This window comes from Colletotrichum truncatum (genome assembly GCF_014235925.2).
Source record: "Colletotrichum truncatum strain CMES1059 chromosome Unknown Contig_0003, whole genome shotgun sequence".
Lineage (NCBI taxonomy): Eukaryota > Fungi > Ascomycota > Sordariomycetes > Glomerellales > Glomerellaceae > Colletotrichum > Colletotrichum truncatum.
The window spans coordinates 2,743,005-2,764,187 of NW_027222400.1; the positions used below are offsets into that span (position 1 = coordinate 2,743,005).

Consider the following 21,183-nt stretch of genomic DNA (forward strand, 5'->3'; position numbering starts at 1 on the left):
TCTCTTGATTCTTGACACGGGAATTATCCATTGTCTGTTATCCATCGTTCCACTCGAACATCCCCGCCGTTCTCAAAACATCGCACCAAGGTACGTGGTCCCCTCCCCATCCCCCGTGCCCCCTCTGTCGTCATCGCATCCCTCGCCGCAATCTCCTTCCACCGATTCCCAACAACCGCCCTCGACCCGTATCGGTCGACCGCTCTCTGACGATGTCACCTCTGCCTCGCCCTGCTCTCGATTGAACGTCTCAACAAGTTCGCGCGCCCTATCTTGACCAGTCAGGCGCGAAACCCCACTAGGAGCGGGGAGCCTCATCCAAATGATGAAGTCAGCGAGGCGCATACGTTGCGACTCGCCATATCCCTATTGGAATACCTTACACTTTCTGCCAGCATCAATTTACGTCCTACGGCACACCATTTCATAAAATCATGTTTATACCTCGCTTGGAGCGCATTTTCACTGTCGCTGCTAGATACACGTGCTAATAACACTCGACCGTTCCAGATTACAACCGACACCATGGGTCATGAAGATGCTGTGTACTTGGCCAAGCTTGCTGAGCAGGCTGAGCGCTATGAGGGTACGTGGTATTCACCGCTTGCGTTCGATGGAATATGCTGATAATGGACTCGCAGAGATGGTTGAGAACATGAAGATCGTCGCCTCTGAGGACCGTGACCTGACCGTTGAGGAGCGCAACCTCCTCTCTGTTGCCTACAAGAACGTCATCGGTGCCCGCCGTGCCTCGTGGAGAATCGTTACCTCCATTGAGCAGAAGGAGGAGTCCAAGGGCAACTCTTCCCAAGTTGGTCTTATTAAGGAGTACCGCCAGAAGATCGAGGCCGAGCTTGCCAAGATCTGCGATGATATCCTTGATGTCCTTGACAAGCACCTCATCCCCTCTGCTAAGTCTGGCGAGTCTAAGGTGTTCTACCACAAGATGTAAGTATAAGGTTTGAACTCAGCCACCGGGGAACAGCGCTGACAAAGTAAACAGGAAGGGTGACTATCACCGCTACCTCGCTGAGTTCGCTGTTGGCGACCGCCGCAAGGACTCCGCCGACAAGTCCCTCGAGGCTTACAAAGCTGCCACCGAGGTTGCCCAGACCGAGCTTCCTCCTACCCACCCCATTCGCCTTGGCCTCGCCCTTAACTTCTCCGTCTTCTACTACGAGATCCTCAACGCCCCTGACCAGGCTTGCCACCTTGCTAAGCAGGCTTTCGATGATGCGATTGCTGGTTTGTAACCTTGTTATCTGGCATCTTTATACGCCACTAACTATGTTCTTCAGAGCTCGATACCCTCAGCGAGGAGTCTTACAAGGATTCTACCCTCATCATGCAGCTGCTCCGTGACAACCTGGTATGCTTCCATGCTAGACCCACTCCGTATGCCTATACTAATTCCTGGCGCAGACTCTCTGGACCTCTTCTGAGGCCGAGCCCGCGGCGTCAGGCACCGCTGACGCCCCCGCTGCACCCAAGGAGGAGGGTGCCTCCGAGGCACCGGCCGCTGCCGCTACCTCTGAGGAGCCCAAGGCTGAGTAAAGGGTTGGTCTCGTAGCATTCTCTGCAAACCTGCGTTCTTCGCCGGAATTGGGTGGACTGGTGTCTACGGAGTGTGGACTGGAGATTTCGTTTTCGCGAATCGGCATCGTTTAGGCAATACACAAGAATTGTGAAGGGGTTGATTTTTCCTAGTACGGGACTGGCTGAGGGCTAAGAAGAGCATTTTGGAGGTCGATTGTGCCCACGTTTGCTTTTTAGACTCTAATGCAAGACCGTCTGGACACCAACAAAAAAAGACTAAAATTGCTTTCAAATCAAAAGCACACCCGGCAATCATGGTATTAGCAAACAAGTGGCTTGATTTTTCCTTAAGAGGTTCTTCTACTTCATGTTCCCAGAATTGATTTGGTGGCTCACTGGGCTGTATACACCGTAGAGTTGAAGCTCCGAATTGCATGTTTCTCTTGCACTACATAAACAGTTCAGTCGATCACAATGGAGAAATGTACCTTCATCCACAGGCTACAGTCTTGACAGCCGACGAGTAACTCCCCGGTCTCCCCCGCCTCCTCTAAGTCTGCCTCCATAAATAAGAAACCCTGAGGATTGCCACACCTGCAGCTCCGATACCAGCACTCTGCTTCTTCATCAAAGTCTAAGTCATCTAGATCCACATTCTCGATGCCTGTTTGGAAGGCCAGCTCGCGCTTGAGGCCCTGATTATTAGGTGTAAGGTCCAACGACCGGTCGTACTCCGCCTTCAACCTGGGATCGGAGAGCACTTTGTAGGCGGTGGATATTTGGTCGATTGTAAAAATGTCAGACTGCGTAGCCGATTTATATGTCGTTGAATTTGGGTGAGTAGGTCCTTGACTCTTAGGTTGTGGGTATTTATCTGGGTGATTTTGCAGTAGAGCCCGGTGGTAGGCCCGCTTGGTTACCAGCTGCGACTGCTCGGCCGCTTGGTCTTGGAGCAGGTTGCGGGTTAGGCCTAGAATTGTATAATACGTATGACCACTAGGGGCCGCAGGCGTGGAGTTCATGTTGAGGCTGGGTGAGCTCTCCCTAGAGTTGCTATTGCGGTGGTTTGTCAATGAAATTTTCTAGCGAATTGGAGACATCAACCAAGTCTTTGGATACGGGTCACGTGAGTTACAAAATGCAAGGGGAAGACCAAAACACGATTTCTCTGGATGTCAAATAAAGGAAATTTAAATTGTAAATTGATGCTTTTAGACACGGAGGTCACTTGATGAATTGATTGAAGCATGTAAAACGTTGAACTCAGTGGTCAAGTAGCTGAGTCAGAGGTATCGAGTCAAGAGCTTCGAAAATTGTTTGGTTCGTTTCTTGTACATGATAATACATGGTATATGTACACCGTCGATGATTAGCGACGCATGGAATTGTGGAAAGCCAAAGGAGTTGTTTATTTCGGAAATCTGGTCCAGTTCCTCTTTCCAACCTATGCTCGTAGTCAGTACAGTGGCTCCAAGGACAAGGATCTTACACAGCAATTGGCTCACCTTCTTCCACTCCTTGATAAGCTTGGGCATAGCAAGCACAGCCTCTCTCCTCTTCTCCATCCTGTGGGCAAATGATCAGCAACATTGTTATCTTGATAAGTAAAGAGGCTCACGTACCTGGGTTGCACCATTCTCTCGTGAATCTTTCCCTTGACCTTTTGTCCTACACCAGTACCCTTGACCCTCAAACCATGCTCAACGCGGTGTGAAATTCTATACTCGGTGCCCTTCACCGTGGGCGGCAACAACTCCTCGACACCGTGCTGGCGCGCGAGCTTGACGATCTCGGCTTGCCGTCGCAGCGAGAATACCGGGTCGTGCCATTTACCGGTCTCCGGATGTTTTCGGGCGGCGAAGGGGTTTGGGGTGATTTCTTGGAAACCCGTCTTGGGGGCGCCAGCGGGAACGATCGAGGCAGGAGGCCAACGAGCAAAAAAGCGTTGCAGCTGGGCGGGTAAAGCCTTCGCAAGCTGGATATGGTGTTGTGCTGACATATTTTCTCGTTTCCCTGTCGGTGTGAGATTCCCTCAATGCCGATTAGTTGTATCTCAGTGGTTATGTCCCTCCCGTAGAACTGCGTGGTATCGTAGGGTCTCGTTCGTGATCTGCGAGGAGTTTTCGTCGGTGAACGCGAGCCTTCGATACTCGTTTAGAGATTATCCACGACGTTGGCTGCAGACAAATTTGGAGGTTGATCAGCCTTGTACACCCCTGCACTTGCAGCAGCACTGACATGGAAAGAGAGCTTGTATGAGGGGCAAGAATTGCCGAAAGCAACCTTTTTTTGATTGGCCTATGCCTCTGTGCCATCTGTGGCGCAAATCACAGCCTTATCTTAGGTATACACTATACTCCAGCCCTTCTATGATGTTCCTCCAATTACCATCAATTGTCAACAGCAACATGTTGCTGCTTATATCCCGATACTAATTAAAAACTTGGGGTCCATTTACTGGCGAAACTTCAGCGAGCATACTGTAGGCAAAGTAAGGAAGGACAGAGATATCAAGATACGTACCCAAGCGGAAAAGTGGGCTTAACATTAGCCTCAGTATAGAAGGCTGCTACGGAACGTCTTCCTGTACAACTCGAGCAACCACGAACGACAGCAACATGAACAACAAGCGCGCGCCCCTCGATCTCGAAGAGATTATCCGTAAGAAGAAAGCCGCCGACGCGGCCTCATCGAAACTCCGGTTCATTCCGAAAAAAGAACGGGAGAGGCAAGCGGCGGAAAAAGCCAAGGCCGAAGAGGAGGAGCGCAAGAGGAAGGCGGAGGAAGAAACAAAAAGAAAGCTGGAGCTAGAGAAGAAGTGGGCGGCGGAGGCTAACGGCTCTACTAATGGAACTTCCAACAGCTACATGAACAATGCTGGTGGAGGAGGACGGGTACCAACAGGGCCGAAGGCCATGAATCAAGGCGGCGACGATGGACGACACGGAAGACAAGGCCGCGGACGAGATAAACCGGAGACAAAAAAAACAGCTGCGAAAGATGGAAAGGAGAAGAAGTCTGCTGAAGCGATCGAGGCAGAGCTGCTGAGAAACAGATACCTTGGGCCTGAGGTCAATAAGGAGTCTAACTTTTCAGTCAAGAAGAAGCGCAAGAGAGCGACCGAGTTCAAGTTCGAGTGGGACGCTGAGGAAGATACAACACTTGACAATGATCCCATATACGAATCGCGTATGGCACTCAAATCCTATACATACGGCAGTTTGGCAGGAGAATTCAACGAGGAAGCGGAGGAAATCGCACGCAGACGAGCCCGAATGATTGAGGAAAGAGATCCGGAATTTGGGAGACAACGTGCACAACAATATATGGAGGATTTCTACAAGGCTCGGGACCGAGCGAAGGAACGCGCAGACCGCACAGGTCTTGGCAAGCACTGGTCTAAGAAGACGTTGGATGAGATGCGTGAAAGAGATTGGAGAATCTTCAAGGAGGATTTTGGCATCGCAACGAAAGGCGGCCTCATTCCCAATCCCATGCGCAGCTGGCAAGAGTCAGGTTTGCCCCCACGATTGCTCGATATTGTCGACCGAGTCGGGTACACAGAACCTACTCCCATTCAAAGGGCAGCAATTCCTATTGCGCTTCAAGCGAGAGATCTTATTGGTGTAGCCGTCACTGGTTCCGGTAAAACTGCCGCATTCCTTCTGCCACTGTTGGTCTATATTTCAGATCTGCCGCCACTAGGAGAAATCAACCGGAACGACGGTCCTTATGGGCTCATTCTGGCGCCGACACGTGAACTGGTCCAACAAATCGAGACTGAAGCCAAGAAGTTCGCCGAACCGTTGGGCTTCAGAGTAGTTAGCATTGTTGGTGGCCACTCTCTGGAAGAACAAGCATTCGCCTTGCGCAATGGTGCCGAGATCATCGTCGCGACTCCCGGTCGCCTGGTGGATTGCATTGAACGGCGCCTTCTTGTCCTGTCCCAGTGCTGTTACATCATTATGGATGAAGCAGACCGGATGATTGATCTGGGTTTTGAGGAGTCGGTGAACAAGATTCTCGACGCCCTTCCAGTAACAAACGAAAAGCCGGACACAGAGGAAGCAGAAAATGCGGCACTGATGAAGAGGTATCTCGGCGGCAAGGACCGGTACAGACAGACCATGATGTACACCGCCACAATGCCACCGCTTGTCGAGAAGATTGCGAGAAAGTACCTTCGGCGCCCTGCCATTGTTACGATCGGCAATGCTGGCGAAGCCGTCGATACCGTCGAGCAGAGAGTTGAGTTTGTTTCAGGAGAGGACAAGCGGAAAAAGCGTCTGCAGGAAATTCTTGCTTCCGGAGACTTCGCTCCACCTATCATCGTATTCGTCAATATCAAGCGCAATTGCGACGCTGTCGCGCGAGATGTCAAGCACATGGGTTATTCTGCGGTCACTCTTCACGGAAGCAAGACCCAAGAGCAGAGAGAGGCTGCTCTGGCATCAGTGCGAAACGGCCAGACAGATGTCCTCGTCGCCACAGACTTGGCCGGAAGAGGTATTGACGTGCCGGATGTCAGTCTTGTTATCAATTTCAATATGGCAACAAGCATCGAAAGTTACACGCATCGTATTGGTCGTACCGGTCGTGCGGGCAAGAGTGGTATTGCTATCACGTTCCTGGGCAACGAAGACGCCGACTTGTTCTACGACCTCAAGCAAATGCTCTCCAAGAGCTCGATTTCGAGGGTACCCGAGGAGCTCCGACGGCATGAAGCCGCGCAGCAGAAGCCCACCAGAGGCCACAAGAGGGCAGGTGGTGGAGAGGAGTCGTCAGGGAAGGGGGGGCAGTGGGGCGCCTAATGTATAGTTATGGATGATGGTAGCACGGTGAGTGGATGAGAATACTGGGAGACGGCAAATAAATGCAAGGAGTGGAAAAGATCTTGTCTCAGAGATTATCGTGATAATCTATTATGTCCGAGCCAAAAATGTTCGGCGCCTCGGGGCTTGTAGTGGGGCAACAGCAGCTCCCTGCCAAATGTGCCTGACAGCGGGGAAGCATTCGGGGTTTCCAAGGTTAGCTCCCGCCGAACAAGCCTATATAACCCCACCAGGGGGCAGTTTCCTCGGTCTGATGTCAGGGCCCAGGGCGTTCTGGGCTTAGATTGCCTGCGTGAAGCGCCTAGCATTTCTGTACGAAAAGACAGAACCAGCACAAAAAAAAAAATAGAAAATTACCCAGGTGTTGCTCATGAGAAATCTCCGCAACCCGATACTGCTGCTGCCGCGCCCAAAACTCCACAATTTCGGCCTTCACCGTTCCTTTCACATGGTCATATAAGTATAGGCCCTGGGGATGTGCCCGTCAGGTTGACTTTCTTCTCTTATGTTTCTTGGGCTCCCTCCTTCTAGCGCGCGCTTTTTTTTTCCATCAAAGGGCAGGCACTGCTGCTAGCTTAACGCAGTGATTCCGGAACCACTTAACCCGCCCCGGTATCGGTGGATTCCTCTCTACCCGCTCAGCACAGAGGGAAAAAAAGTAGCGGCACCCAGGTTTGCGCTCCAGGTGTCTGACACACTGTACGGTTCTTTTCGCTTTTGCCCCGCGCATCCATCTTATGGTCACATCCCACCACCCTGATTCAACTCAGTACGAGGGGGAGCAGTGAGGACAGTGCTGAATAGACTTCTATTCAACCCGTTCTGCACTTGCTCCTTTCTGGCGCCTTTGTTACTTGTTCCCTGCGGTCGTTGCAGCTGCTGAGCGATATCTTGTCTGACAAACTGCCAACAAGCAAGCCAGCAAACAAACAACCCTCTTCCTAACTCTCTCACCAACCTTTACTGCACTACTGGGAGGGTTTCAGCCGTTGTGCCGCCCATCGTTCTACCCTCGGATACAACTGTAATAGCTCAGGTAGCTTCTACAACTTGTTTGCTTCGCTACCGCCATGATGGACACAGCAGCAACAGCCATGGATATTCCCCACCATGACGCACCAGTCTCACTGAAGAAGAGTCGCACTGCGGCATTGGAGGCGATCGAAGATATTGTTTACGGATCGGTAAGTTGCTCAAAAAAACCATCCAAGTCATGTCACAGTGTTCTGACAGAACAATTGCCTAATAGGTCGCCGGCGTCGTTGGCAAATATATCGAATACCCCTTCGACACGGTCAAGGTCCGACTCCAGTCCCAGCCCGACAACCAGCCACTCCGCTATAAGGGCCCACTTGACTGTTTTCGCCAGTCCATCAAGGCTGAGGGCTTCCTCGGTCTCTACCGGGGTATCAGCGCGCCCCTCGTCGGAGCTGCGCTCGAGAACAGTAGCCTGTTCTTCTTCGAACGTATTGGACGGGCTGCGGTGTATGCTTCAGGCTGGACACCTCAGGGCCAGGATCTCTCTCTATCTGCTCTGTGGTTCACGGGCGCCTTTTCCGGCTTTTTCACCTCCTACGTCTTGACACCTGTTGAGCTTGTCAAATGTAAGATCCAGGCACCTGTGAGGGCAGACGGTTCTGCTGTGCCACAATTGCGCCCCCTGGCCGTTGTTCGCGATATCTACCGCCACAATGGCATCCCGGGCTTCTGGCATGGTCAAATGGGCACCTTGATCCGCGAGTCCGGCGGGTGTGCAGCTTGGTTCGGCAGTAAGGAGACTGTGACTAAGATGTTCTACCACCTCAACGGCAGAGCAGCCAAGAATCAATCTGAGAGAGAGGCACTCGCTGCCAAGCCGCTGCCGTTGTGGCAGCAGGCACTCGCTGGTGCCTCTGGAGGTGTATCATACAACTTCCTCTTCTTCCCTGCCGACACCATCAAGTCGCGCATGCAGACGGCGGCCATCGGCGACGCGGCGCAGGGCCGAACATTCTGGCAGGAAGGCGCAGCCGTGTGGCAGCAGCATGGGCTCAGGGGTTTATACAGGGGCTGCGGCATCACCTGCCTACGTTCCGCACCCAGCTCGGCCTTCATTTTCATTGTTTTTGACGGCCTCAAGCGACATTTCCCCATGCAATAGACTTGTTTTGCGTTTTGATATCCTAGACTTGGGAGGTGGTGGACGGTTTTTGCTTTGTTTAAATCGGCATTTCAGAGGCGCAATGGGATAGCTCCGGTTGAAGGTACATCTTCGCAGATAGGCGTTTCAACATCTAAGCAAGGGATACGAAACCTATTAAAGAGTATGGTAGATAGATGTGAGCGTGGATATCAAATTTGTTTTTCTCCATTTCGTCCTTTTTAAGGAAACCTAGGGAACTTGCGTCACGACTAGTAAAACGCTGTTGCAATTTAGACAGACAGCTCTTGTTTTATCTCCTTCCCAGCATTAGCGCAGCTATGACAGATAAAGATTATTCCTTCTTGCCAGCAGCAGCTTTCTCCTCGGCACCTTTGAGATCCCAGTTATTGAGATACCCTGCACCGGCACAGAGGTAGGTCGCAAAGCCAAGCCAGCCGAGGTAGGGGACGAGACAGGCTCCGGCAACACGATCGACGGAACCCCAGAGGTAAGTGAGGTAGGAGTTGATGCCCAGAAGCGCAGCGATATCGACGGTAGCCTCGATGGGGCGCTTGAACACGAAGAAAAGCGGCATCCAGATGAGGTTAAGACCCAGTTGAACGGTGTAGAGAGTCGCACCCTGCTTGGTCATGTTGATGTGCTCGATGGTGGAGAAAGGGGAAAGACCGGTGTTAACGGCGCGATAGGCAGCGTAGCCCATCATACTGTTCGAATCATGTCAGTTCAAGTCGCGGTGCATTCATGAGGAGGCTGCGGCCAACCATACCCGTAAAGGAGTGTCCATACTGGACCGAACACCTGTGGTGGGGGGCGCAGAGGAGGGTTCTTGATGGCGCCGTAGGTCTTTTGGGTTTCCTTGGCTGTTGAGGCCTATGTTAGTGTTCGAATCCCTGGGGTTTTATTATTATCATGAATAACACTCACGTCGCGAAGAGTAGCCGACAGCGGTTCCTAAAGCTATAGGGAGCAGGATGGAAGCCGCGGCATTCTCGAATACCTGGTGAGGTAGGGTTAAAGCTGGGATAAAAGTTGTCATGGTTGTGATTCTAACTAGAGCAGAGAGTTAAAAGGGGTTTCTTTCTTTTTCGAGACGTTCGGAATGATTGTTTTATACAACTGTTCAACGTGGACTCAGTCGGTCTGGAACACGCGACGGTATGCCTCGGGGCGGGTCCTAGTCCGACCTGCGAGATAGCTCTACAGAGCTATGACGCAATGCATTGACTCTGGCGAACCCTCGACACTCCCGACATTCAGTGTAGTTGAATACAGCAGAAAGGAACTATTGTACAAAGGGTAATAAACTTACGATTTTGCAAGGAACTATGAAAATTGCATAGGAAATTGGCTGATGGGAATTGGTATAAATTGTCGTACTGTCGCCATTTTTTCTCATTGTGTAGACTGGGCAGATGGAGTCTCCATTCCTCAGATGGGCATGTTCCTGTCACTGCAGGGGTGAAGCTCTGGAGATCGCTGGGGATCGGCCACTATTCCGCAGCTCAGGGCGGTTCCAGTTGACCCACGGCCGGCGTGCCGCGGCTGCAAAACAGCCGTACGCTGGATTGCCCTTTACAACTGCCGACAGCCTTACGATGAGCCCATCGTGCCTTCCATCCAGTTGCAAGCGCATATATCAATGAATTTTAAGTCTCCAATCAGTGCTTGTCTTCTTGTAATCAACAAATCCGTAACATCATTTCTACTAAAGCTAAACAAGCACAAAATTCAGAGCGGCCTATGCTGTAACAAGGCATATTCATATAGACAGTATAATTATAGCCGAGGATCATCCGGAAATATACTATCCCCGTTTGGGCCTGGTGGATCTCTCCAGCCGACTCTTTGTTCGTATCTCGTCGCCCTTCAGCAGCAGGTCAGCCTTCCACTCCCCATCTTTACATCGTGCATCTAAAGGTCCTTCGCTTTGGATCACGACAACTCCCCGCGTCTCATCGTCGAGGCATATGCCCTCGCAACCAAAATAGTTCGTTCTTCCCTTTTTATTCTGCATCATCTTTACTCGTCGCACCCATTGTCCCTACATCCCCTCGATCTGAATCTCCCCGTTACAATTACTCCTGTCTTCCATCCCCAAACAACAGTTTCTCTTCCGCCCGGCTCCCTGTTCCACCGTCCTCCGTTTGTCAATTCATATTCTTAAGCCTGCCTCATTTGGCACCTATATTTTTTTTTCGTTTGCTCCGTCATGCATATTAAGACGAGCCGTTTTCCTCCATCTTTGCCCTTTTGGCAATTGCACCACTTCTACTGCTGCTGTCACCCTCCCGAATTCTCAATTCTCTTTCTCTCATGCCCTCATGTTCCCATAGAAAGCCGCACCTTCCTGCAAGAATGATTACTCTAACCGCAATCGCGTTGCCAAATTACAGGCCTCCACCTTCCTATCTTTTTGTCTCTTCAGATCGAGCAAGCAGGCGGCATCATCCGAAAGCAAGCACGCGGCTACCCGACGCGATACTTAAACTGGGCTGAAAGACCACCTTTTTCACAACATCAAAGGACGACAAAGAATAACCGTACTTGTGTGTTTCTTGCGACTATACAGCATCAACAAAACAAATATGGACTCTTACTCTTCCCACCGAGACTCCTCCGCGCGTTCGCCGGGCGACAGGACGTGGAGTAGTCGCGACGACACGCGAGGTAAGGAGGATCGAGGAGATACCTTCTATCGCGGCAGATCCCCTGGTGCGTATACCAGTCTCCTACCTTACGTCAATTGATGTACCTTGCACAGTGCAATTTCTGTTGATGACATCTGATGGCGCATGTTCACGTTTAGTTACTTACATTTACTTGCAGGTCACGACCGTCGTGACAGGCGTCGCTCTCGATCTCCAATCGCCGTCGATCGATACGAGCCTAGGGGCCGTGGGCGCGATGAGTACACCAGCGGACGGGATAGGGATGACCGCCGAGACAGACGTGTAGGCTCGCCTCCGGCTAATATCGACCGATACGTCCCGGGACAGGACAGCGGCCCCACTCCACTGACTGTCAATCCTCTCGCGGATCCAGTCAAGCTCCCTTACCAAGTCGGCTTCTCATACTTTGGAGAATGGTGGCGGATGAACGAGAAGATCAAGGAGGAGAAGGAGCGCCAGCGCACTGGCCGTCGTCGCGAGCCTGAGCGAGTTCGCGGACCGCGCGAAGCACAAGAAGAACGCGAGAAGGAAAAGGCAAAGATTCAAGTTGCATACGATGCCTACAAGGAAGAACTTCAGGCCAAAATGGCACGCGCCTTCGTTAGCGAGCACAAAAAGGAGCAGTGGTTCTGCGAGCGATATGTGCCCGAGATTCGTGACGCGTTTAGGTCACAACTGAACGAGTTCCGCCGAGGCGGCTATAGCCAGTGGGAGCAAGATTTAGAGTCTGGAACATTTGACGACTTCTCCCTGGAGGGTCTGCCCAAGAGTGAGAGCAATGGATCGGGTGGCGTTGTGGAGAAAGAGGAAGGCGAGGCAACCGCTGCCAACGAGATTCTGGGCGTAGGGGACCTTGTCCCAGTCAACGGTGCCGATATTCGGGACGAAAACTTGTACCAGCCAACCCTGCTTATTAAGACTATTGCGCCTCATGTCAGTCGGCAGAATCTGGAGACCTTCTGCAAGGAGCATCTGGGAGAGGAAGAAGGTGGCTTCAAGTGGCTGTCCCTGTCAGACCCCAACCCCAGCAAACGTTACCACCGAATTGGCTGGGTTATGCTTCATCCATCGTCGGATGTAGCACCTACAGTTGTTGATCGTGTGGATCCAAAGGACGAGGACGAAGATATGCCTTTAAAGTCACCGGCGGTTGTGTCAACAGCTGAAAAGGCTTTGGATGCTATCAACGGCAAGACCGTCAAGGACGAGGTTAGAGGTGACTTTGTCTGCCACGTCGGCGTACATAACCCTCCTACACACCCTCGAAAGAAGGCTCTGTGGGACCTCTTTTCTGCACCTGAACGGATTGAGAAGGATTTGCTTCTCGTTCAGCGACTTATCAACAAATTTGAAGAGGACTTTGGGTCCGATTTCAACGCTGTCCTGAAGATTGAGGAGAGAGTCGACGATCTTAAGAATGCCGGCCGCCTTCAGCCTGTTGTCAGCGTACCGAAGAAGCCGAAGGCCAAGCGCGAGCGGGACCTTGATGTGGACGACGGCATGGAAGATGACGAAGACGGTGCCATTGATGATGACGAGGAAGAGGGTGCGGTGGATGAAGATGAGACGGATGACGAGGATTTGCTCATCAAGAAGAAGCAGCTTGATCTCATGATTGAGTATCTCAGACGTGTCTTCAACTTCTGCTTCTTTTGCGTTTTCGAGAGTGACTCCATCCACGAACTCACCCGCAAGTGCCCTGGCGGTCACTTGCGACGTCCCAGAAGCACTCTCGGCTCTGCTGCAAAGGCCGTGGCTCGTGCGAGCGCTAATGGAGAGCCTTTCCCTGGCAAGAAGCGTAGTGAGATTGAGGAAGAGGGCGAGACGGCTGACACAGACAAGAAGTTCCGCAGTACAACTGGCAAAGCAGAACAACAACTGCTGCGTGCTTTCAACTGGGTCAAGACTTTCGAAGACAAGATTATGCAGATTCTAGACCCTGAATCGGCAGATTTACGAAAACTCGGTGGCCGGCCAGTAGAGGACGCCGTAAGTGAGGAGGTCCTCAAATTTGTGAAGCAGGAGGACGAGCACAAGTGGCGATGCAAGGTTCCCGAGTGCACCAAATTGTTCAAGGAAGAACATTTCTGGCGTAAGCACGTTGAGAAGCGCCACGCCGAGTGGCTTGAAGGCATCGAACAGGAGGTCAGTCGTCGTATTCCCTTTGTAAAGCACACAATTAACACCTCGCAGTTCCACCTCATCAACGCCTATGTCATGGACCCATCTCACATTGCTCCATCAAGGACGGATGCCAACTCAAATGGCCATTTCCCGCCTGCAAATGGACAGCCTACCACCGGGACTCCTAGGGGATTTAACTTGCAGAACTTCACCATGAATGGTATAATGCCTATCCCGGGCTTTCCAATGCCCCCAGGCGGCTTCCCGCCATTCCTTGGTGGAGGACATTCGGGTGTGCAGTCTGGCTGGAATGCCGGCGGCGACGAGCGCAGCGGACCCGGTCCTATCCGCCGAGGAGGTATGGGTGGTGGCCGAGGCAATTACCGAAGTGGCCCTTATGATCGCCGCCCCAATCCTCGTTGGGATGGTGGCATGGGCGGAAGAGGTCGTGGCGGCGCTGGAAAGTGGGGAGACGGTGCTGCTGGAGGAGCTGCAGTTGGTCCTCGTGAGGCTACTCAAGGCCGCAGTCTCAAGAGTTATGAGGATCTAGATCATGTTGCTGGCGGTGGTGGTGGAGAGTTGAACTACTAGGGCAAGCTTCGCTCCTACCGCCCTAAAGATGTGAAAATTGAGACCAAAAACACATTGGGGTTCTAGGTGCGTAAGACAACATCATCTCAGAAACAGTTAGCGATGATACGTAGCTGTCAAGGAGCTTAGGAGTTGTGCTCCAGTCACAGAACATAACGCAGGCAGCTCAGGCGTTGTATACTCACACCGATCGGCATAGTGGGTTGTATTTTGTAAAATTACTAGAAAACTGGGGGTTAGTTATGGATCGCGAACATGATATTTTGCAGTACTTGAGTCTTTCCCATGTTCGTGTGAGCGCCCGTCATTCATGTCATTAGTTGGCACTACATTGTAGCTTTTGGCCAATACTTTATCAACTGCAGGCCAGGCATTGTCGGAAACCTTCGTCGCAATCATAACTGGATAAATGCAACCCAGCTTCTCACAAGTAATGCACCATTTAAGTGAGAAGTAGGAAGACAACTGGTCCTTAAATGGAAGCGACCGCCTCCCATTTTTTGCACAGCCAGGTATACTTGCTCTTGTACCCCACGTTTGTTTGTCTGTTGTGCAGTTTCAGTCCAGATTTGATGCACTTCAATTTAATTTGGTGCACCACACAATCATTAGTAGATGTGCTAATGGCTTGGTGAAAATGCTTCAGCTATGACCCGTATTCAGCCAATGTAACGATTGCCACGAAGAGCAGGTGCACACAGGTCTCCATCACAAGACAGTCATGAGAGCCGGGATGACACAAGCTAGTGAATACTTTACAAGCCAACATGTGACTAAAATCATCCATATATGACTTCGACATATGATTGACGCCTCGTATGTGTTCAAATAGCAGTAAACCTGTAGCATAAGTATAACAAGACGGATAGAGCTGGGGCAGTTATTATCTCAGCAGTCAAAACCCCATTCATTTAACAGTTTTAGGAAGAGGCAAAGTTGGCCGGCCATGCAGAGATTATGAATTAGACAAGAAGCTCTGAGCTTAAGTTATTTCACTGCAAGAAGGAGAAGAAGGCAACGCGACTTTTTACGGAATGATGCATGAAGCGGGAACTGTCAAATGTAGAACATACACATAGTGTTTCTTCACTAAAAGCCAACAAAGGACGAAAGCTTATCCTAACTATATCCACGTGAACAGTGAGTGCACCCCTGCACAAATCCTGTGGCATACGTCAGGGGGCCGTTCATGCAAATCTCCATTTCCCGAACTAAGTCATCCATTCAGGGAGCAGGAGCACTAAGAAAGGTATCCACATGCAATTGGTTGCTGTCTCGTCCCCTAAGAAGTACTTGCAGCCACGCAACCAGTCGACGTTCCCAAGCAATCAAGTTTCGAAAACCACCACCACCCTAGAACCAAGTTGTCACTCTTTTTTTTTCTTTCTCTTTTGGTATCTTTGTATCACTCTTCAGTCGCCACATTGCATTTAATCCGAGCTATCCCGTAGCCATGCATCCAATCGCGCCTCGCCTGCTCTCCCGGGCTTCCTCTCGCATAGCTTCCTCTTCTCGCACCTCTGTTAACAACTGCACATTTGCGAGATCCGCAACATCTCGTTTCCAACTGCAGCAGCGACTCCCAGGACGTCGCTTCTACTCTTCTGAGCCACCCAAGAAGCCCAGTGGAGTCAAATTCTGGCCCTTCATCGCCGTTGTTGTCGCTGGTAGCGGAGCTTACAAGCTGCTTGTCGACCAAAGAGCTGGTAAGTGACGGGCTGATTTCCCACTCATTCGAAACGCCTGCGCCTTGTCATATACCTGGTAAACAAGATGGGTTGCAAGAGAGGCTATCCCAGCCACGCAGTTCCAATTGTCGACATCTCAAAAAAAAAAGAAAAATTAACAAAAAATGGTAGAATTGTACTGACAATGTCTTCTCAGAAATGGCTGCCCTCCCGCCCCCTCAGTCCAACGCCCAACTGCCCTCCCCGGCAAAGTCGACCCCGACCTTCTCTCCTGACGAAGTAACTGTCCTCTTCGTTCTCGGCGGCCCAGGCGCTGGCAAGGGAACCCAGTGCGCCAAGCTCGTCTCCGACTACGGCTTCACCCACCTGTCTGCAGGCGACCTCCTCCGTGCTGAGCAGGATCGCCCCGGCTCGCAGTTCGGTCAGCTCATTAAGGATTATATCAAGGATGGCCTCATTGTCCCCATGGAGGTCACTGTTCAGCTTCTTGAGAACGCCATGACCGAGACAATCAAGAACCAGGGCAACAAGAGATTCCTCATTGATGGCTTCCCAAGAAAGATGGACCAGGCGATCAAGTTCGAGGAATCTGTTTGCCCGGCCAAGTTGGTCCTTTTCTATGATTGTCCTGAGGCTGTCATGGAAGGAAGACTTTTGGAACGTGGTAAGACCAGTGGACGCGCTGATGATAATGCTGAGAGCATTCGCAAGCGCTTCAGGACGTTTGTTGAGACGAGTATGCCGGTCGTCGATTACTTCGAAAAGGAGGGCCGCGTTGTGAAGCTTGATGCTACGCCACCGCCCCAGGAAGTCTACGCCAGAACGCGTCAGGAGCTCTCCAAGAGACTTGGTATCTGAAGTGAAGATCTAGAGGCTGAGACGTGCTGAATCGGGCGTTGCTTTCTAGGGCATGTCAGCGTTTCTGCTTCGCGCTCTTCCTTTGGAGAACAAGATAACTTTGGTTCTGGGGTAGGGTATCATTTCGTTAACTTGTCTCTGAGAAAATTTTTGGGGAGAAACAGAGCCTAGCGGAAGGTCAACAACTATAGAGTGTGCAAAAAGTGAGATGAACGACGAGGTATTACATGAACTCTTTGGAGTTTCTGTTGCGTGTAAGAATCTAACCTGATACATTTATTTTCCTCTGTTCGTGCGTTGTATACACAAGAATGTAGTATTAATATGTTTAAACTCCGAAGTAAAAGAAAAGTCCCGACATATGGGCTATCTTGTCGCTATAAAGAGCATTCACGCTATGACGCTTTCTTAAAGAAACGTCGCTTACGCTACCAAATGTACGGCATCGCTATGAGGAGGTCCACACAGATCTGCTGAAAAGAAGCCGCGAGATAATGTCGACTGTGCTTCTAGGCTACTGTGTAAATTTTTTATGTTTGCTACTGGCAACCGAGCATGGCATATGCGTCGAATTAAGAAAAAAAAAAAAAACAGTTCTATTTGTGAAAGAGAAACAGGGGCAGGAACACAAGAATGATGTCAAGCAAACGACGAGCCGTACTGGCCACTGGGCCTCTGCTCGAGAGGGTGTCGGGCACGTTCAAGAGCTAGATCAACTTTTTCTCTTCTTTTTTTTTTTTTTCTTCTTGGGAATGTTTAACCGAAGAAGTAAGTCTAGGATTCAGGGAAACGAGACACGGCACAGGAGGTAGTTGTAGAGCGGGAAGGGGGGAAAGTCTCCAGGAGCCTGTTGAGATGTGAGAGGGCAGTCGGGCGACGGTACCAAGGCAATCTTTGGGGAGAACAACCAAGCATGAGGGTGACAGACGTGGCGTATAAACCATAGCCACCTTAGGATGCACGAACGAGGCGGCCTCGGGGGTGACCAAGTCTTGTTACCAACCGTCGAAGACAATTATGGGCAAAGCATCCGGTTACAACGGCTAACTCAGTATTATTCAGGGTCTGCAACAATCTCATGCTCTTTTTCTCTCTCACACACATATGCACATATGCATCAAAAAGGGACCGTTCAAAACGTCTGTATCCTAATCTCGTTACGCCGATTCATTTGGACTCCCTGTGTGAAATAAGAAAACCCCTTTTGTGTTTTGTTTTCCGCGAATGCCAGAGAGCCATGCAGCAAGCAACAAACACATTCGGAAGCGGACCGAGCTTTTCTAAAAAAGAGGAAAAAAAGGAAATTTCCAGGCCACGTGCAGGGACAAGTGTCCGCCGCAGCCCATTTCAGCTCATCAGCTCTATAACTTGGTCGCCACACAAAGATAATGTCCTCTTTCTCCTCGCCGTAATTACATAAACACGTTTAGTTTCCCTTTTTGTTTCCCCCCTGTGGTGCTCGCGTTTCCTGATCGTCCCTTCCTGTTCCCATTAAGCAACCCACACAGGTGCTGGGGAAAGGGACGGGGGAGGACGGGGCCAAAGAAAAAGGAACCTCATGACTGCCCATGACCGCTTAACAACCGAAATTCGTGTCCCTTAGTCATCGTTATCCGTCCTCTCCTTGGGCTCGCGCGGCTCTCGGGGCTCACGGGGCTCGCGAGGCTCACGAGGTTCTCTAGGCTCCCGTTGCTGCTGATTGTCGCCGCCGCGGCGGTTCTGGCCCCTCTGCTGGCGACCGCCGCTGCCGCCCTCCTTATCGGCGTTCTGCAGCTTGCGCTCAGCCTCCTGTGCCTCACGCTCCTTCTGAGCCTTGGCGTTGGCCTGCTCCTTACGGATGACGTCGTGGAGGTTGGAAAGGGTACCCTTCCAGCTATCGAGGCGGGTGGCAAGCTCCTGCCACTGTCGCGTGCCGAAGACACGGTAGGTAACCTTGTGGACAAGGAAGACCTGGTCCTGCTGGGAGAGCTTGCCCTCGACGAGACCGGCGCGAATGACGTCAATCGCCCACATCTCAACGTCGGACGCGGGGACCTGGAGGGCCTTTGCGATGGCGGCGTATTCGATACGGCGGCTGGTAGTCTGGGCGGCGAGTGAGGCGAAGGTGAGGAGACGCATCTTGCGGTGGAGACGGTCGTGGTCTAGCTTCTCCTTCTCAATCCAGCCCTGGTGCTCGTCGTTGAAGTCGTTGTAGTCCTCGAGGTCCTGCTCGGAGAAGATGTCGAGGAGCTGGGAATAGACAGGGTGCGTCTCGCTCAGGTTCTGCACGGAGGGTATGCTGCGGATGTCGGTGAAGAGGTAGTGTGTGTTAGACAGCAGGGCATCACGAACGACGCGGAGGGACAGGCGCTGGGCATCCTCAGAGCCGATATCCTCCTTATCGTCGGCGTCGAAGGTGCGCAGGGCCTTAATAATGTACTCGTAAGTCTCCCTAGACATCTTGTCAGTCTTTTTGCATCATTACCAGAATGATTAGGCAGATCTGTCACTCACTCTTCCTTGCCAGCCTCCTTGGCAACCTCGGCAATCTCCTCGTACATCTGTCTTTGGAACTCCTCGCTGGTGCTCCAGTCCTCAAACCAAGTAGGGATGTGCTTCAGGTAGGGCTGGATGGTGTCGAACATGGCGTGGGTCTTGAGGAAGCGAAGGATGGCCATGAAAACGTTGAAGCGTATCGGGTTCTCGGGGGCGATGAGGTTGAAAATAGTGCTGAGGGCGTTGAGGCTGAGGCCGACGCCGTTGACGGGGCTCGAGGCGATGGGCTTGGAGAAGGCCTGGCACAAGGTAGGCAGATGCTTCTTAGGATCCTCAGACTGAAGCACTAGGTGCACCATAAGGTTTGACGCGGCCGTGAACTCCTTCTCGGGGACCGACGACAGGGCAGCCGACGAGCGCACCAGCTTGGCCAGCACGTCCTCCTTCTTGGCCTCGTTGTCGACGAGGGGCTTAACCTCATCAGCGATGTGGAGGTAGTCAGCCATCTCGCGGGCGAGCTCCTGGAAGGAGCCGTCCACAAAGATCAGCTGAGGCTGCGCCTGTTGCTTCGCTCCTGCCGCCATGATTGCTGTTCCGGTTTTGCTGGACGAACGTTGACAGCACACACTTGGAAGGTTGATGCGGAGTTTGCCTAGCAAAAATGGGAAGAGGAGGTAAAGTGAGGGTCCCCGGAAAAAAAGAGAATGCGAAAGTGTGTAGAGGGGCGTGTCGTTTGGGAAAACGGAGACAGGGGGTCGGTCTGTCGTGCGGTGAGTGTCGATTGCGAAGCCCGCTCGTCCTGCGTTTGATGGAGGGGTGTTTGGTGGAGGACCGCAGGGCAATTTTTTCTACCACTATTTCTGTGCGCCGCTAAGATGTCCCGAAAAAAAAAAAAAAAGGCACTCAAAGTTTCCTGTGTGCGGGGCTCTAGGCGAAGGCGCTGGCTGAGGCGGGGTACTAGGGACTTGAGATGAGCCTTCCCATTCTGTCACTGGCGCTACTTTTCTACCAAGAAAGACATTGCAATATAATTCTATAATTGTTTCCGGAAAATGAGTGATTCGTTTGAATCCAAGCCTTCGCAGACTTCGAATCATGCTGCTGCAAAAAAGGAAGAAAAAAAAAACATCACTGCATCAGGCTCATTCCTGCCCCGCCCCGGTCAACTCTTCCGTGCAACTCCATCGAAACATTTTGAACGGGTGCCTCGTTTTCTCGTCCGGGGCCGGCATAGCGGCGGCAGCTCCCGCTTCTCATTCGCCGACCACAAGTCGTAATTCCAGAACCCATCGATTGTCGGCTATCTAGTGTTGGGTGTTTCTGGAGAATCTTGCTCAAGGCAAGCTAATAGAACAACGGTGCTAATCACTTTCCTTATTGTCTTACCAGTTGCAAACGACTGTTTTTATTCTCGCTAGAGTTCAAACTTCAGTTGTATCAAACGCCAAGCTTTTTGTTCTCCCCTTCTGTAGAAAGCCGGGTAATCACGCCGAAGACCGGAAGATATGTCAATTCCCATCTAGGTCCAGGGCAACATCAACAGTCCAGAAATCCTCGCCGCCATGCATAAACAAACATGGCACGAACGGCCCGGATACAGGCACTCAGAAAACCAACAAAGATAACCCCTTTATAACTGACAAGCCCCTAATCCATGCTCCTAAATGTCCCAGTAAGAAAGTTATTACAATACGTTATATCTCCTTGCCGTTTTTCTCGCCGGCGATATCTGCCTTCGAATAAATGCTGTCGCCATCGGCACCAAAAAGGGGCTGATCTCCTTTGCCGCCCATCTCCACAAATTCACCTACGCTTCTCTTCGAAGCAGGATCGGCCTCCTTAGGTCCTGTCTTCTTTGTCGTATTTTTCGCGTAAATCTTTACCGGCTTCTGGTTTTCTTGGCCAGCAGCTCTAGTGGTAACATGTACGGAATTTAGTGAGCTGAGAAGCGTTCTCTCCCGGGTAACACCACGCCGGTGAACCTCCAGGCCCTGTATGCCGCCTACCAGGCCGTCGGTGCTGTCATTAACGCCTGGCTGGTTTTGCGTCATCCAAGGGTGGTTGAGGCACTGATCAACCGTGAACCGCCGCTCAGGGTCCACTACCAGCATGGAATCAATGAGATCAACTACCAAAACATTAGCGTTATAGAGACCAACACATCGTCTCCTTTTCACTTACGTGCCGGGTCGCCAACTGAGTCCCAATAAGGCGAAGGGTAATCGAACCGACCGCTCTTGATTTGCTGTGACAATGTAAAAGGGAAG

At 51.5% G+C, this 21,183-nt stretch overlaps 8 protein-coding genes across 8 annotated transcripts; 5 read left to right on the forward strand and 3 right to left on the reverse strand.

Moving 5' to 3' along the window:
* Positions 1 to 525: 525 nt before the first annotated feature.
* On the forward strand, positions 526 to 1,554 carry CTRU02_205658 (DNA damage checkpoint protein rad24; the record flags this gene model as incomplete). Its single annotated transcript, XM_036727651.1, has 5 exons — positions 526 to 586; positions 642 to 948; positions 1,004 to 1,245; positions 1,299 to 1,369; positions 1,423 to 1,554. The coding sequence occupies 5 exons, from the start codon at positions 526 to 528 to the stop codon at positions 1,552 to 1,554; spliced, it is 813 nt and encodes a 270-aa protein (XP_036580607.1).
* Positions 1,555 to 1,997: 443 nt separating this feature from the next.
* CTRU02_205659 (diphthamide biosynthesis protein 4 (CSL zinc finger)) lies at positions 1,998 to 3,535 on the reverse strand (the record flags this gene model as incomplete). Its single annotated transcript, XM_070204585.1, has 4 exons — positions 1,998 to 2,618; positions 2,895 to 2,980; positions 3,026 to 3,102; positions 3,159 to 3,535. The coding sequence occupies 4 exons, from the start codon at positions 3,533 to 3,535 to the stop codon at positions 1,998 to 2,000; spliced, it is 1,161 nt and encodes a 386-aa protein (XP_070061689.1).
* A 619-nt stretch (positions 3,536 to 4,154) lies between these two features.
* CTRU02_205660 (pre-mRNA-splicing ATP-dependent RNA helicase PRP28) lies at positions 4,155 to 6,347 on the forward strand (the record flags this gene model as incomplete). The annotated part of the gene is made up of 1 exon (XM_036727654.1): positions 4,155 to 6,347. The coding sequence occupies one exon, from the start codon at positions 4,155 to 4,157 to the stop codon at positions 6,345 to 6,347; it is 2,193 nt and encodes a 730-aa protein (XP_036580610.1).
* A 1,091-nt stretch (positions 6,348 to 7,438) lies between these two features.
* CTRU02_205661 (amino-acid transporter arg-13) lies at positions 7,439 to 8,508 on the forward strand (the record flags this gene model as incomplete). The annotated part of the gene is made up of 2 exons (XM_036727655.1): positions 7,439 to 7,552; positions 7,618 to 8,508. The coding sequence occupies 2 exons, from the start codon at positions 7,439 to 7,441 to the stop codon at positions 8,506 to 8,508; spliced, it is 1,005 nt and encodes a 334-aa protein (XP_036580611.1).
* A 334-nt stretch (positions 8,509 to 8,842) lies between these two features.
* CTRU02_205662 (benzodiazepine receptor family protein) lies at positions 8,843 to 9,547 on the reverse strand (the record flags this gene model as incomplete). The annotated part of the gene is made up of 3 exons (XM_036727656.1): positions 8,843 to 9,215; positions 9,278 to 9,371; positions 9,436 to 9,547. 3 exons carry the CDS (start codon positions 9,545 to 9,547, stop codon positions 8,843 to 8,845), a joined length of 579 nt encoding a protein of 192 aa, XP_036580612.1.
* Positions 9,548 to 11,096: 1,549 nt separating this feature from the next.
* On the forward strand, positions 11,097 to 13,895 carry CTRU02_205663 (arsenite resistance protein Ars2; the record flags this gene model as incomplete). The annotated part of the gene is made up of 3 exons (XM_036727657.1): positions 11,097 to 11,223; positions 11,338 to 13,325; positions 13,374 to 13,895. The coding sequence occupies 3 exons, from the start codon at positions 11,097 to 11,099 to the stop codon at positions 13,893 to 13,895; spliced, it is 2,637 nt and encodes an 878-aa protein (XP_036580613.1).
* A 1,453-nt stretch (positions 13,896 to 15,348) lies between these two features.
* Positions 15,349 to 16,441, forward strand: CTRU02_205664 (uridylate kinase; the record flags this gene model as incomplete). The annotated part of the gene is made up of 2 exons (XM_036727658.1): positions 15,349 to 15,601; positions 15,780 to 16,441. 2 exons carry the CDS (start codon positions 15,349 to 15,351, stop codon positions 16,439 to 16,441), a joined length of 915 nt encoding a protein of 304 aa, XP_036580614.1.
* A 1,599-nt stretch (positions 16,442 to 18,040) lies between these two features.
* Positions 18,041 to 19,500, reverse strand: CTRU02_205665 (PCI domain-containing protein; the record flags this gene model as incomplete). Its single annotated transcript, XM_036727659.1, has 2 exons — positions 18,041 to 18,872; positions 18,935 to 19,500. The coding sequence occupies 2 exons, from the start codon at positions 19,498 to 19,500 to the stop codon at positions 18,041 to 18,043; spliced, it is 1,398 nt and encodes a 465-aa protein (XP_036580615.1).
* Positions 19,501 to 21,183: the final 1,683 nt, after the last annotated feature.